At 48.6% G+C, this 14,677-nt stretch overlaps 1 protein-coding gene across 4 annotated transcripts in view; it reads right to left on the reverse strand.

The window, feature by feature from the left end:
* Nucleotides 1-14,677, reverse strand: part of MYOCD (myocardin) — a 119,491-nt gene that overhangs the window by 33,818 nt on the left and 70,996 nt on the right. The window contains exon 1 of one of the 4 annotated variants that reach the window (XM_075111107.1): nt 6,576-6,972. The exons of the other annotated variants lie outside the window; for them this stretch is intronic. Coding sequence (XP_074967208.1) covers nt 6,576-6,630 — 55 coding nt within the window. The 5' untranslated portion in view covers nt 6,631-6,972. Of the gene's footprint in view, nt 1-6,575; nt 6,973-14,677 lie in introns of those variants that run through there. 4 annotated transcript variants of the gene reach the window in all.

Here is a 14,677-nt window from a genome sequence, read left to right on the forward strand (position 1 = left end):
GTGCTGGCACCGTCAGCTGCCATCGGCCAAGAGACAGCCTTGCTTTCAGCAACCCTGCTCCCTCCTATGGCACCCCATGATGAGAAATCCCTCCCTTGATGATGCGAGGCATGTCTGAGCTATTCCAGTGGTTTTGCTTGTGAACTTTTTATGTTAGAAATACTCCTCTCTTCTATGCTAGCACCAAGTCCCATTTAGTGATACAGCTTCCAGAAACATCTTCTCCAGTGGGGCTGTGTCATTGGTGTTGAGAAGACCTCCTGGCATCAGTCATAGCTCACTCTGGTGCCCCAAGCTCTGAGCATTGCCCACGACTTACAGTCATGAGTCATCCTCCTCCATAGGAGTTGACCTCAGAGTCTTAGGAAGCTAAGAGGACAGCCTGAGCCTTGCCTGGCCTGGTGATGCACTGGAAAAGACATGTTCAGATCCTCATCTCTTTGGGGAATTGGCTTTAACAGCACAGGGGACTGAGCAGCACTGAGGCACGTTTCCCGGTGTGGTTGGGGAACTGCTCTTCTCACAGCGCAGGCAGGCAAAGCCATGGCTGACCCGATCTGGTGTTAGTGAAGGTCTATCTTCCAGAAGGAGGCTGAATCAGAGCCTGTCCCTCCCCACCAACACTTATGTAGCAGCCAGAGCATGTTCCCTGGAAGCTCTGGGCTCCACGGAGCTTTCTGAGCATTCAGCTCAGCCTCGCAACTGAGACGAGCTGCCGCGGTGGAGCTGCAGGTCCATTGCTGCTTCTTGCCTTCTGACCCAGCATCTGTCCCTATCTGACAGCCCCTCTGGGAGTGGGAGTAACTGAGGCAGAGTCCCTACTTCTTCAGCTCATCCCAGCTCCCTTACATGGTTTCAGGTGAAATCCCAGTAATTGTTGGTTTCCTCCCTGCCTGGGCTGCACCAGCACCTTCACTCTGGTTGGGAACCACATTCAGTGCAATTGCTGTGCTCTCATCTTCCTCTGACATAACTCACTGCTGATACCAGAGCTGATGGTCGGGCAGATTGCTGCTCTCCCTGCACCAGCTGGTGCTCCTGGGCTGAGCAATGAAGAGGGCCAGCAGGAGCGTCACGTTATGCCAGTTTGACCCAAATGTGTGACTATCACGAGAGTCAACAGTTTGGCAAAAAATTGAACCTGGCACTGCCACTGAAAAAAATCAGCAGCAAGTCACTGTCCCGTCTGTCAACCACCCCTCATTCCTGCCCTCTGTAGCCCAGAGCTGGGGTTTTAGGAGCATGAGTGCAGCTCAGTGGTGCACAGGATGGGGACTGCTCTGCTGGGGCCAGGGCGGGAGCAGGCAGAAAATCAGAAATGGGGTGATGGGGAGGAAAGACTCCTGTCTTCCACAGCAGCAGCTTTATTGCATGTTAAACAGCACCTGAGCAAACATGAAGCACGTATTTGTCCATGGCCATGGTGTGCACCAGAGGAACCTGGTGACTTGCCACTGCTCACACCCTGGCTGGCAAAAAGTGACCCTGTTTTGGGCACAGCCTTCCTTGAAAGGCAGGACTGCTCCTGGCTTTGAGACTGTCTTTACAGATGCTGTCTGAGGCTTTCCTGTGTGACCATGCCAGGGGGAAATGCACATGGGATCCTTCGATCGTCCCAAGGTCCCAACAGCAGCGCTGGCAGGGTGCAGTCATGCAGCCTGTGGCCTTCTCAGGGCTGTGGCTGTTTCTCGCAGCTGCATCGGGAGCAGGAACTCGTATCCAAAGCAGGAGGTCCAAATGGGCAGGGCAGCTGGGAGCAGGCGGTGCTCTCTCCTGACCAAGCTACAGGCTGGCATCAAGATGCTCATGTGGAGGCTGTACCTGGGTGAATGTGGAGTCACCCTGAGCTGGTGACCGGCCAGCCAACCTCCTGGGTGCCGTCACCAGCAGGGTGAAGCACTGGTCCAGCAGAGCATTATAGGGCCTGCTTTTCTGGAGCTGCTCTTTTGCAAAAGCACCATGTCCAGCCTCTGCCCTGAGCCCCTCCACGGCTCTCAGCCCAACTGCTCTGCTGATAGCCAGGTCCCACGGAGTGATTTCTCTGTAGCGTCACGTCTCCAGGCCCATGTTATCCTCTGACAACATGGCCTGTGTGTGACCCGCATGAGCAGAGCTGAAGCTCAGCCAGCCATAGCCCAGGTGAAAATGGCACTGCTAAGCCAGGACAGCTGTGGAAAGCCCTGGTCAGTCCTCTCCTGGCCAGGCACTGCCTCGGAGCCAAGCTCAGCTAAACCAGCTTTACCTCCGCGTGCGATGCTCAGCACTTGCGGAATGGGAGTGTTTTACTCCCAGGCAGATGTGCTACAGCTTTGTGTGTTACCTGGGAGGCTGCACTGCACTGAAAAAATCTCATCTACACTGGTGAGAGCAACGGGCCTGCAAGAGCCTTGGAAAAGGCAGAGGACCACACCTGGCTAGTAGGGAGCCCAGACCAAATGGACACAGGTCACTACTAACAAACAACCATCTATGACATCTCTCTGAGGGCTGTCCTATCTTCATGTGCAACCCCAACCTCACTATGTTCCTGAGAACATGTTGTCACAGTCCTCCTTGGAGGACTTCAGCATCCCCGTGAGCAGCCCATACATCCTTCTCCTCAAGCACAGTGATGTTTCAATCCATGCTATAACACATGCCTGACTGACAAAGGTGTCTGTCAGCTAAAACACTGAGGTATAAGACATGGGAAGAACAAACCCGAGCACAAACTGATCTACATCATGTCAGTGTTTTACAAAAACTTCACAAAATCACAAAACTGTGTCATCAGTTACAGAGAGGCCATGGTTTGAACATGCACACTGATTGTGAACTGTACAGGTTCATGATCTGAAAGGAAACACATGCACACACTTTCTTTGGACTCTGGGAAAACGAAAATAAAGATTCTGCCAAAATGCCTGGCTTAACATCCTACCAAGACCTACTCTCTTCTGCCTTTATTAACCTGTGGATTTTGGTCCAATTCACTCTCTTTACCAAAAGCAGACAGAATAGATTCCTCTCCCATCTCAGCCAGCTTCATTCAAGCCCTATGTATATGTATGAATCCTTTTCTCCATAAAGCCAGGCAAGCCTTCTCTGCAAATTCACACCCATGTGTCCACAATTAGGCCTGGATATTACACCATGCCAAGCCATGCAGAGCCATATTTAGAGTGTTAAACTTTCACTTCTCACCAATTATCTGAACTACCACTGATGTTATGCAGATGTTGGCCTTGTAAACTCTTTTCCATATCGCTGGACAGAAAAGGTCAGCGTTAAGGTTAAGTCTGCATTTGCCAGCTTTGTTTGCTCTGTCCGATGACAATGGTTCTCCGCTGCTGCAGTACAATTGGTTTGTATTCAAAGCAGGAGATCACTTCACATAAATTATTGTCTCTGTGAAGAGTTAAATATGTTTCTGGAACAGCCCTTAGATGTCCTAGTTGATTTAGTGCAACCCCATTGATAATTGAAGCACATGGGATAGCATGGCAGGCTTGAAGAATCATCATTTCTGCAAAATTTGTCAGGATGACCTCAGATCGGTATATTTATCTTTGGCAAAACAGACAAAATAAACACACCCCCAAATCCTCAAGGAAGGGGAGGGGGAACCTGAAGGCCTGCAGCATGTTGGTGATCTGATCTCTCTCCTCTGGAGCAATTCCTGGTGCCCTGCACTGGGGTAGCTACAGTCTCTCTGCACTGCATGGCTATCCTGGTCCTTCACTGCGGACCACAGTAAAGAGAAGAGCAGAAGAAAACACTGTGGGACTCAAGGGAGGTTTGCTGGGCACGGTGTGAAAAAGCGGCTCCCCCCACCAACTCAGCCTTTCCTGCACAAAAGCTTTTCTTTTTCTTGCTACTGATGCTGCCAGATGGAAGCAAGAGACTGGAAAGCTGACCCTCGAGACACACTAGGAGGGACACCTATGTGCCACCATCTCCTAGCTGCCACCTCCTTGCCCCACTTTCTGCCTGCTGTGTGCCGCAGAGATTAAAGGGATTCCGGGATGAGGAAGCAACAAGCAAGTTATCTCTCTCTAGCACCCTTTAACACACACAGTGCCCTTTCAGCTGCTCAATGTGTGCAGGCCATGGAGAGACAGCAAAAGTTCAGTTATTAAGATTTACCTCAGCCCTCATTAACATTGGCCTGGAATCCTTCAAAAGGGATTCAGACTTGTCATGAGTCACAGAGCACAGCTAATCCTTCCCAAACCTGGGGAGCAAGCAAAGCCTCACACCTGCCTGTTCAAGACCATTTCCAAAACAACGGCACATCATGAAGCGCGGCTCATTGGGGCTTGGCATGTCAGGGCCTGATCCCTCCTGGCTTGTCCTTCACATGCTCCGTGCAAGCCTCACAGCTCACTGTGTAAACTGCTGCTCTCCTGTAGCGTGTTACAGCCCCTGAGCTGTGTTGGGGGGGGTGGTGCGGGGCGATGGGTTGTTTGAGATGTTCATCCCTCTTCCAAGAGAATGGAAGACAGTAAATCAGAGCACTGCACCTCCTGCCATCCTCATGGGGCTTTACAGCTACCGAAGGCTGCACACAGAGCAGGGACACCAGAGGAAACTCTGTCCCATAGAGACTTGGCACATAAAAAAGATTCAACCACTTCAACCATTAAATGTTAGCTTTTCTTCTCTATTCCCTATCTTACTAAAAATCCAACACATATTATTCATATTCCTCAGCAGCCCTCTGTCCTCCCCTGTCTCACAGCTGGCGATGACGAGTGCTGTGGCCATGTCCCGTATTACCTGCGGCGGTCCCCGCGGTGGGGAGAGGGAGGCGCAGGCACGCGTTTGGGATTTTGGCAAGCCTGACTCAAGCATAATAAATAAGCAGAGAGATCTTGTCAAATGGGAAACCTATCTTTCTCCAGGCAATAGTGAGGGATGGCAGTTGTGGGAATAAGTCATGAACCAAAGAATGCCCCACAAATTGACTGCCCTAGAAATGCTGAAAGGCATGAGAATTTATGGACACAAAGACCCACAAAGTTTACTTTTACTGGAGAATTATTTAAAAAATATGTTTAGAGATTCCACTCTTGGTTCCATAATAAAGCCAGCTTACAAATAAACCAGAAATGAGCCTTAAAAACAATACTGGTTCATTTGAAAAGAATGCAGGGACATGTAGCACAGCCCATCCTCCTCTCATCAGAAAGGTGGCAGTGTTGCTTTGTAGCTGCTGGAGGAATTGTTACAGACTGAGATTTTTTTCAAATGAACAGCATTGTACCATAATATACCAACAAAATCTAAGGAATGACTTAATCTAATGAAATGTAAGATCAGAGCGATATGGTAACCACACCAAAGCCCTGGACCCAAGTTTTGTATAATTCAGCCAGACTAGGACACTTGTGTTTGCACACACACTCTTGGGTTTTCAACCAACTGCCAACTTTGTATTTGCTGAGAAAACAAAGTTTAAGTTGACCACCCAGCTATCTAAGAGATCCTGATAACACCACTCATGTCTACCATCAGTATCATAAATCTCTAATTTCATTATCTACAATGCACGAGGAGGCAAAAACACACACGGCATGGGTGACATGCCAGACCGGGTGCATGTTCCAACGTGACTACCCCGTCTGGTTTTACAGCATCCCATATGGCACATGCAACTGGTTTGTCTGAACATCCTCACAGGTAATATTCCCGGGGAGAACCTCACCTCTGGGAAGGTCAGAGAAAGCTCTTCGAGAATATTTCTTGACATTACCATTAATATTACAGTATATGTTCATTTAAAAAATTACAAGTAAAGACACCCACTCACAAACACGGCATACTTACTAGAAATAAAGCCCGTGAATAAAGGCATGAATATCCAGCAGAGGGTCTGATTTAGAAGTGACTGTCCCATAGTTCACCTTCACTCACCTTCACTCACGCTGAACATCCGCTGAGAAGCCCCTTACCGGTACTTCCCCTAACTTACAGGACGGAGGCATGTTTAACTTGCAAACCCTCCGAAAGTGGCAATCAATTGTGTGGCTCTGGTTTTATTTCTCTGATGATGTCACTTTAAATACTTTTCATGTTCCATTTGTTATTTTTACTTCTAAAAATGACGCATTTCTTCAAATTCATTTTTTTCCAATTAGTCACAACTTAATGGAACAAAGTCAGCTGCCTGCATGTCAGAGAGAGTGTCAGGCCCATCATTACTGCAATTACCACAGACGGACCTGCGAAAGCACCTGGAGCACACAGTCGGCGTTAGGTACCTCGTTTAGCCCAGATGCCCTGTTGGCTTCCTGCCCAAATGCTTTGCAGCAGGGCCAGGGCAGGAGACCTGGGAAGTGCCGTTTTACCAAAATAAACCACAGACATAAATTGAAGACAACGAAAAACCAGGAAAAAAATAAAAGCAACAGAAAGGAAGGAAGATGCAGTTCTCCACTTGCGGAATAGCCTCTGTAAGAGCAAAGCCGTGACAGCTCTGCGACCCCCTGAATATTTTTCTTGCATGCTGCTTCCAAACATTTAATGCAAAACAGTCTGTGGCTATGGCTTGCTAGAGAGAGAAGTTTTAAGAGAAATCTCAAGGTTTCCCCTACCTGATCTGAACTTGCTCCGAATCAGCAAGGAGTGCTCAGACCCCAGGAGTGTCATGGTGACTCGGGGACCGGATCCAGACGCCCCTCACTTAAACCATTAACTTCCTCCACAGAAAAGCCGACCAGACCACGGCTAGTGCTCAGGATTCATCCAGCTCTTCTGGACTCTCTGGGTGCTTTTACAGCCGGCTGGCAAGAAGCAGCAAGCGGCTTTGAAAGATTTGGTCCCATCCAGCACTGACCCTCCACAGACACCAACTGCTCCCTCTGAGCTGTGTTCAACTAATTAACATGGAGCTAGCGGGAACCTCCTCCCGCGCGGGGTTTACTACCAGCAGCTGGGTGTCCTGGCTGATGTCATCGTCTAGCGGGGAGCAGCAACTATCAACTATCGGAAAGGGTCTTAGCAAAGACAGAAGTTTGATATCTGATACTAATTACAACTGGCCGGTACGCAGCCAATCAGGGCGCTCCCCGTCTTGGCCGACTTCGGGAGCCGCTCGGAAATATCAACAGAGCGAGGGCTTAACTCTTTGTAGCGTGGCGCGAGGCAGGCCCACAGCCTCCGGCTCCCACGCTGGGGTGGCCAGTGGGGTTTTGGGGTCTGTGTGCCCCTAAACAAAGGAAGGCAGGGGTCAGGGCAAGCGTCCTGGGCGAGGGGACGGCCGGGTGCATGTCCTTCCCGAGTGCGGTGTTGGATGCCCTTCCTGTTGGGGAGCCAGGGGACGTGGGCACTCAACAAATGAGGCTGCGACTGCGGCCGCTGCTGCCCCTTGTCCGGCTTCTCTGGGAGCTGACACATGGAGCAGGCTGCGCCCTGGGCTGCGCAGACCCCGGGCTGTGCTAGGAAGCTCAATGTGAGCACAGGGGTGCTCGGGTGTTTCGGCCGCGCTTCCCCCTGCAGTGCAGGCGTGCCCAAAGCTGGGTGCACACCTTTGTCAGCGGGTGGCTGCATCCGTAGGATTATCCGCTGGAGATGCTCACGTGCTCTGTGGCTCAGGTAGCACATGCTGCAGGCACTCAGAACTGTCCTCTTGTTCTGTTACACACAGACACCCAGAATAAATCCAAATAAATAAGGCAGGGCTAAATCTTGACTTAAAGTCTCCTGTGCTACAGATGAGTGCTGTAAATCCAAGGAGGCTGGGCACAGCTGTGTGCTGGGCTTCGCTGCAATGGCGCTCGCTTCTCTACCTGCCAAACAATCTCTCAAAGAAAAACTTTGTGTAAACAATCAAAGGATGCAGTCCTTTGAGGGTCCTCATCCTCAAGCCTGCACTTCGTTCACTGGAGGTAAGTAGAAGGAAATGAACTGATGGAACCTTTTCCTTTGTAACGTAAGTGGTACAAGTTAAGCTAAGTCAAGGACAGGTCCTAGCTTCCCTGGAATCTTACCTGGGAAACTGCCTAGATTCCTGCTAGATCATAAGCATCCACCTGAAAACTGCTTCAGACCTGGTTTGGGGTTTTTTCGTTTGCTTGTTTGCTTGTTTGTTTGTTTGTTTAATCCTGTGGTTTCTGCAAAGTCCTCTTATATGTTTTGTCTTGGTGATAGGAATTCCAGGGCTTCCAGACTCCTGGGCCCACGTTGTCAGAGACCTTAGAAACCTGCTAGCCCCAGGGGCTCCGATTCCAGCAGTGCCCCACTGAGAGCTGGGGAGTGCTGGGGTCCCTCACCCTCATGTAGACCATACGATGTGGCTGCTCTGACTTGAGCCCTCTAGCTGTTGTGGGCTGGACGTGTGGTTTCCTGATCACGCTACATCTGATATTCCCTAATATCATACTACAGTAAAAATAATTATTAGTTATTAATAATTCCTTAAGTGGATATTCCTTAATGTCTGATGAGGAAGAGGTTATTGAAATAAATCCACCTCCAAGCATGGACTTGAGACAGTAAACAAAGCCCTTCTGTGGTGTCCAGCAAGCTGGCCAGGAGGGTTGTTCCTTACTAATGTTTCCTAATACAAGAAAGGAACACTTGTATTGCAAGATCAGCAATTTAGCTGGACTTGGGTGGAACTAAGTGTCTGATCTAGGCTTTGGACATGATAAGCTTTGAAGTTTTCAAAGCAAAAGATGCATTATGAAAACAATTCTTAGTTCATAGATCTTGACCACCAGAATTAACATTTTGAATATGACAGCTATTTTTCCTTAACACTTTTTACCCTGCTAAAATCCAAATTAAAGTATTATTTGAAAATTATTAGTATGCTAAATTATATCTAATCTTTCAGTGTGTAAGTCACTGGAGTAATTTGAAACAGCCATTACAGTACACTAAAAACCAAATGTTTCTTTTAACAGCAACAGCCAGGGACAACTATTATAGGATTTTGATTCTAATGTTTAGTCCACTACATTTGAAATGTCTCATCTGATGGACTGCCCCTCATAAGTAGTGCTGTCCTGAAACAAATGCCACCAATTAGCAGAACAACACCATAAGCAGCTTAAGGACAAGACAGGACTTATTGACACCCACAGTCTCAAACTGTAGTTTCTTGTAGTTTTATGCATTGCAAACCCCTGTATGATTTACTGCCCCTGCCCTGCTAAAGCCCCGCTCAGGTCCCTGTGCTCCCTGTATAGCCTGACGTCCCCAGGTCTTCTCCATCATGCATTAGCTGGACCTGCCTGAGGAGGCTGCAGCCGTACAGCACCTCATGTGGCCGCATGGTCTCACCCTGGATCTGTCCCTCTGCCCCCTCGGGACTGTCTGCAGATGTGATGGATGGGTTCCACATCAGCCACAACAGTGCACACATCACCCAGCAGCCCAGAGGAAGGGTCCCCAGGAACTTTTCACTCAGCTATGTCTTCCACTGAGAATGAGCTCTGCATCCTCAGTCCCTTCTTGCTGCTACCAGAGTGGTTCATGCTCGTGTCCTTTTCTGCCTAAAATTTACCATCTCCAGTCTTTTGAGTTCAGTGCAAGAGGTGTGGAGCACAAGGGAGACACTGCACGATCCTGTTTGATATAAGTCTTCCTGTGGCAGTAAAAGGCTATCAGCAGGCATGGCCTCGGACCACCAGAGAGCAGTGACCTGCCCCAAGTGCACTGTGTAGGCACAGGAGCTTCAGGCCTGATACCAAACACTTGGAGGAGGCTGGCAGGACAGGCCTGGCCCCTGCTGCAGGGCATGCTGCTGAGTGGGCTTTTCCCATCGCCTCCACAACTGGCACCTTGTCTCTGCTGAGGCACGTGCACAGAGGAGGACTTGTTGAAAGGCCTGGCATCAAGGATGTAGACAGTGCAGGACACTTCTGGGCTGCTAAAGCCCTTGAGTATCATAGTCTTCCCTCTTTCACGGAGACTCATAGGCTACCTGAATGATAAATGAAGACAAAGGACTTTTGTTTTCTAGTATGGGCTGCTAAAATGATGAGTGCGTGAGTTGGATATAGGCTGTGGTCTCCCAATTTTTCAGAGCAGTCTGGAGGTGCCTCTGAAGCATTGAATAAAACAGAACCAATTGAAAAAAATCAGGTTTTGACTTTAAGAACATTTTTTCATGTGGTCCTACACAAGTGTGGTGAAAACTCAGAATAGGTTCAAGGTGGGAAGCGAAGTATTGTGATAAGGCAAAATCAGAAATACTCAAGAAAAGGAGGTAGAAAGGTTGGGCAATGATCAACAGAGAAAAAGGTCAAGCACAATAGTTATTATTTTTTTAGATGAAGTAGGGGCTGCAAAATGTGCAGCTGAAAAAGTAAACAGGTTAGTAAAATCCCAGAATGATCAAGTAAGTGGTGTGTGGCCTGCCTCAACTGGGGAGGATGGTCAGACAGTGGCAGATGCAGCCCATTTGATGTGGATAAGTTCCTTACTTTCATGTCAGAATGGAGGATGAACCCTGCAAACTCCCCAAGCACAGAAGCCTGGGAGATGAAGTCATGCAAAGATCACAGGTTTCTTAAGCTTGAGTCACGATGAGGGCATGCAGAGGCTAAGTGGACAAGATGCTATCTACACTTCAGAATAAAGCTTTCTGCTTACTTGTTTGGTGACTGCTCACCCAGAGTAATGCAAAGTCTGGTGTGATTTAGCGGGCCCATCCCAGTTGGTAATTTGCTAGGGATGTACGAGGTGTCCCACCTGGCTGGCCTGACCTCCATTTTAACGGGATACCTTTGTTCCTCCCTACTCTTTCCTCAGGACTTTTTATTAATCTGCGGGCAATTCCTGAGCAGCTCCCCCGGAGGGCACATCAGACCAGCCCTGCACATGGGATGTTGTACTGGCCATGTACCCCAGGGCATTCTCTGCTAGCTGAAAGGGTGAGTCTGCTTCTGTCTGAGCACATTTACACCAGATATTTAGTTATGTGAGGCACCCGAGCATCCCCTCACACAGTGTGAGTTTGTCAGTGCCAGGGTTGGCTCGCAGGAAATGTCAGAGCCTGTCCTGAACACTGGTGCCTGTGCAGGACTGCTGGTGTCATGGCTTTGCTCCCTCTTCCCTGGCATTACAAGCCCATGAGGGAATGGATGAGACTCTTGCACCTTTCTTTAATTCCTTTTCCTTTCAGCTACAGCCTGTTGGCCACGAGTAATCCTTCCCCTGAACTCCCAGATCCCAACAATCAGCATTGGCACTCTGCTGAATGACACCAAAAAATGAAGGGGAAGAGCAGGAAGATTGAAGTGTCAACCAAGGGCTTCAAACTGCTACATACGATCTCATCTAAAAACTCACCTTCTGGTTAAACCAGAATTTTCTTAGGGAGGCTGAGGAGAAACTTTGTGTCAGCAGAAACAACATCTCAAGATGATCTTGCTTATCTAGCACTTCTTTCCATGCAGCTCTCTGTCGAGGTGGTGTTGAAGCCACCACTCTGAGATCACTGAGGTGTTCTTCTGAGAAGGCTATAGAAACTGTAAAGGTCTCTTTGGAAGGCACTAGACATGGGGCTGTCATTTCTCAAGCGTGAAATGGCCCCAGTCTCTCTTCCTTGAGTGGTAACTTGTAATGCTGGGCTCTTGACTGTGGAGATGCACAGACTGGTCATTTCTCTTCCCCACGCTGAGCGTTATTCACATTTATTGATGTTGAATCTTGTCTGATGTTTCATCTTTTCAGCATTCAGCATGGAAAGAGCCTTCTGCAACTGCAGGAAGTTTTACTTCTAACTGCTTTAGTCATTTTGAATCATCAGCATTTTCCCCTAACGTTTCTGCTGAGGATCCCTCTCACAGCACATGTTCCTTTGGCACTCCACAAACTACCTCACTCAGATATGAAAAATGGCCATTTATTCCTATCTTTAACAAGTCACTAGTTACTGCAAGACTCTTCCCACCTACAAGCTTGGAGCTAGGGGTGTCTGATGAGAAATCTCATTGAAAGGTTGGTGGAAACCCACAGCCACCGTATTCTTTGGCCCACTGTTATCTATACTGTCAGTGAGTACTTCAAAGACTTTTGAGCAATTGGTGGCATAATAACCCTCATACATAGAATTTCTCCATATTTCTGCTAAGTCTATTCAAGAAATTTGCATGAACATCTACGCGTTTATAGTTCCTTGGATCCTCACTGGAGCCTTTTGTAAAAATGAGCATCAGATTTACCACCCTCCTCCACCCACAGCAAATAAGGATGTTGGGTCTCACACTGTGCTTAGCAGCAGAGACATGTTCCTTTGTCTATTTCAGCATTCTGCAGTCCTCTGGTACTACCAGGCCCCAGAGATTTGTTTTACTCATTTAATGAATTTCTTCTAAAAACACTTCTGATGCTACATCAACAGCTCCTTAATCACATTCCTAGAAAAGACAGATCCCAGCATACTACTGGCCCTGGAGATGCTATTACCTGGCCACCATGCTTTCCACCTCTTGCTCTTCTGCTGGTGCTTGCAATGGCTGTTCCTCTCTCCTTGGGATGCTTTACAAAGTATGCCAATTGTTTATCCCAAATGAGGGCAAAGCCCTGCCCTTACCAAGCCAGGTAAGTAAGGTGAGGTAAGTTGCACAGGTGCACAGGGGAGAAGCAAGCTTGTTCATGGGCTCCACTAGACACCCTACTTAGATTCCTACTGCCACCTACTCACCTGACATCCTTTCAGACGATTAACTGAAACCCAGAGTGCTATTTACCACTCCGCTTAAGGCAGAGATAAGCCTGTGATGGAATTAAGTGATAATGAAGAAAGCCAGTTTGTCAGATTGTTAAACAATGCCTGAGCTTGGTTGGGCCAGGAGAAACTTCTGCTGCCTTGTGAACACTGTACACAAGCTGTACCCACAGAGTACGTCCATGGGGTGCAATGCCAGCCACAGGTCTGGCCTGTGCCTTGCAAACAGCTGCCCCTCCCTGCTAGGGCAGGCGTGGGAGCTCTCTACAACTACCTCAAAAGAGGTTGTAGCGAGGTGGGTGTTGGTCTCTTCTCCCAAGTTGCTAGCGATAGAACAAGAGGAAATGGCCTCAAGCTGCGTCAGGGGAGGTTTCGATTGGATATTAGGGAAAATTTATTCCCTAAAGGAGTGGTCAGGCATTGGAAGAGACTGCCCAGAGAGGTGGGGGTGTCACCATCCCTGGGGTGTTCAAACAACTTGTAGACATGGCACTTTAGTGCATGGTTTAGGAAGCCTGGTGGTGTGGGTTGGCAGTTGGACCTGATGATCCTAGAGGTCTTTTTAATGATTCTATGATTCTATGATCAGACACACATGGGCTGTGGTGGGAATCCATGTTATTAGTTGACCCCAGGCTTCTGAGCAATGAAGACTCAAAGTCCCATGATGCTGATTCCAGGACCTGCTCTTAGAAATCCTTTCTTTCCTTTCCAAAACTGAGCAGCCACAAACTAGCAGTGCCCTGTAAAACCATGCCACTGACAAATGCTGAGATTTTAGAAAAGTTGAAAGATATTTTCTTCTCCTCTCACCTCCTCCCTCTCTCTCTCCCTCCTTCGATCCCTCCCGTCCTCCCTGCCTCCCTCCCTCCTTCCCTCTGTCCCTTTTCCTCTCCCTTTCCTCCTCCAGGGAATACCAGTGTCCAAACCTCGGAAGCTCTCTGTTCACTGTCCACACTTGTTTCTTAGGTGGTGACGTAAGCTCTACGAGAGGGCTCATCTCCACAAATGACTCAACTGCTGAGTTCACAATCCCGAGCTGGTGTTTCCCTGTGCTGGTCATTATGTGAGAATCAGCCTTGACCACATGAATTCTTGATGTCCTCAGGAAACAGACGTAAGTTGTCTCCCATAAACCCCGGACTAGAGGGAAGGAGGACAGGCACTGAGATCACACCACAGATACCGAGCCATTTGCCGGGAGGCTATCTGCCTTAGATAGCCCAGAAATAGTAAACACTCCACAAGGTCTTAATGTGTTTCCAGAGTTCACACTGCCCAAGCCCTCCTGTGTCTTGGACACATCTGCTACCAGACATTGTGCTGCACCACAGACACTGTTCACCTCTGAAAAGGGTAGGCATCACCACTACCTGCCTCCTTTCTTTGGCAGGTGAAACAGGCCCATAGGTACCATAGACTGCAAAGATGAGTATTGTCCCCCGTTCTCCTGTTTCCAGTACTGCTTTAGGCACCTCTGCTGTAAACAGGGTCATATTGACTGCAGTGAGTGAAGGATTGAGCCTTAAATACCAGAATAAAATAGTCATGATAGGGAATTCCTTTGAACTGAGAAGTCACACCCCAGACCCATGAGGATATCAGCTCTGTGTTGCTCACCAGATACCAGGAAGCAGTCCCTTCTAATCTTCCAGCACACCCTATTGTTTATGGTACTGATTTATTTTAAAGCAGATTGTTTGTTTCTATGTAGATTTGCATCTGTGGGAAAAAGACCCAAATGAGCTGATGTTTCTGTGAGATCCCTCCTGGGACTTGGAGGGGTCAGCGTGTGACACAGTGTCTGTGCCACAGAAGGCCAGACTCCAGCAGGTCTCAGGGCTGTGGAGCCACAGCCCTAGGGAGGGACATCTCCCAGACCCCTGCCCAGGGCTGCACTGCCAGGTGAGGCTGGGGTCTGTCTCCTGCAGGAGATTCACTTTGCCTGGCCCACTGCTCTGGCTTTTGCTTTCTTATTGCACAGGACATCCAGCTCTGCACCAGAGAAGACCTGCC

Source organism: Phalacrocorax aristotelis, chromosome 16 (assembly GCF_949628215.1).
Source record: "Phalacrocorax aristotelis chromosome 16, bGulAri2.1, whole genome shotgun sequence".
NCBI classification, from domain to species: Eukaryota; Metazoa; Chordata; class Aves; order Suliformes; family Phalacrocoracidae; genus Phalacrocorax; species Phalacrocorax aristotelis.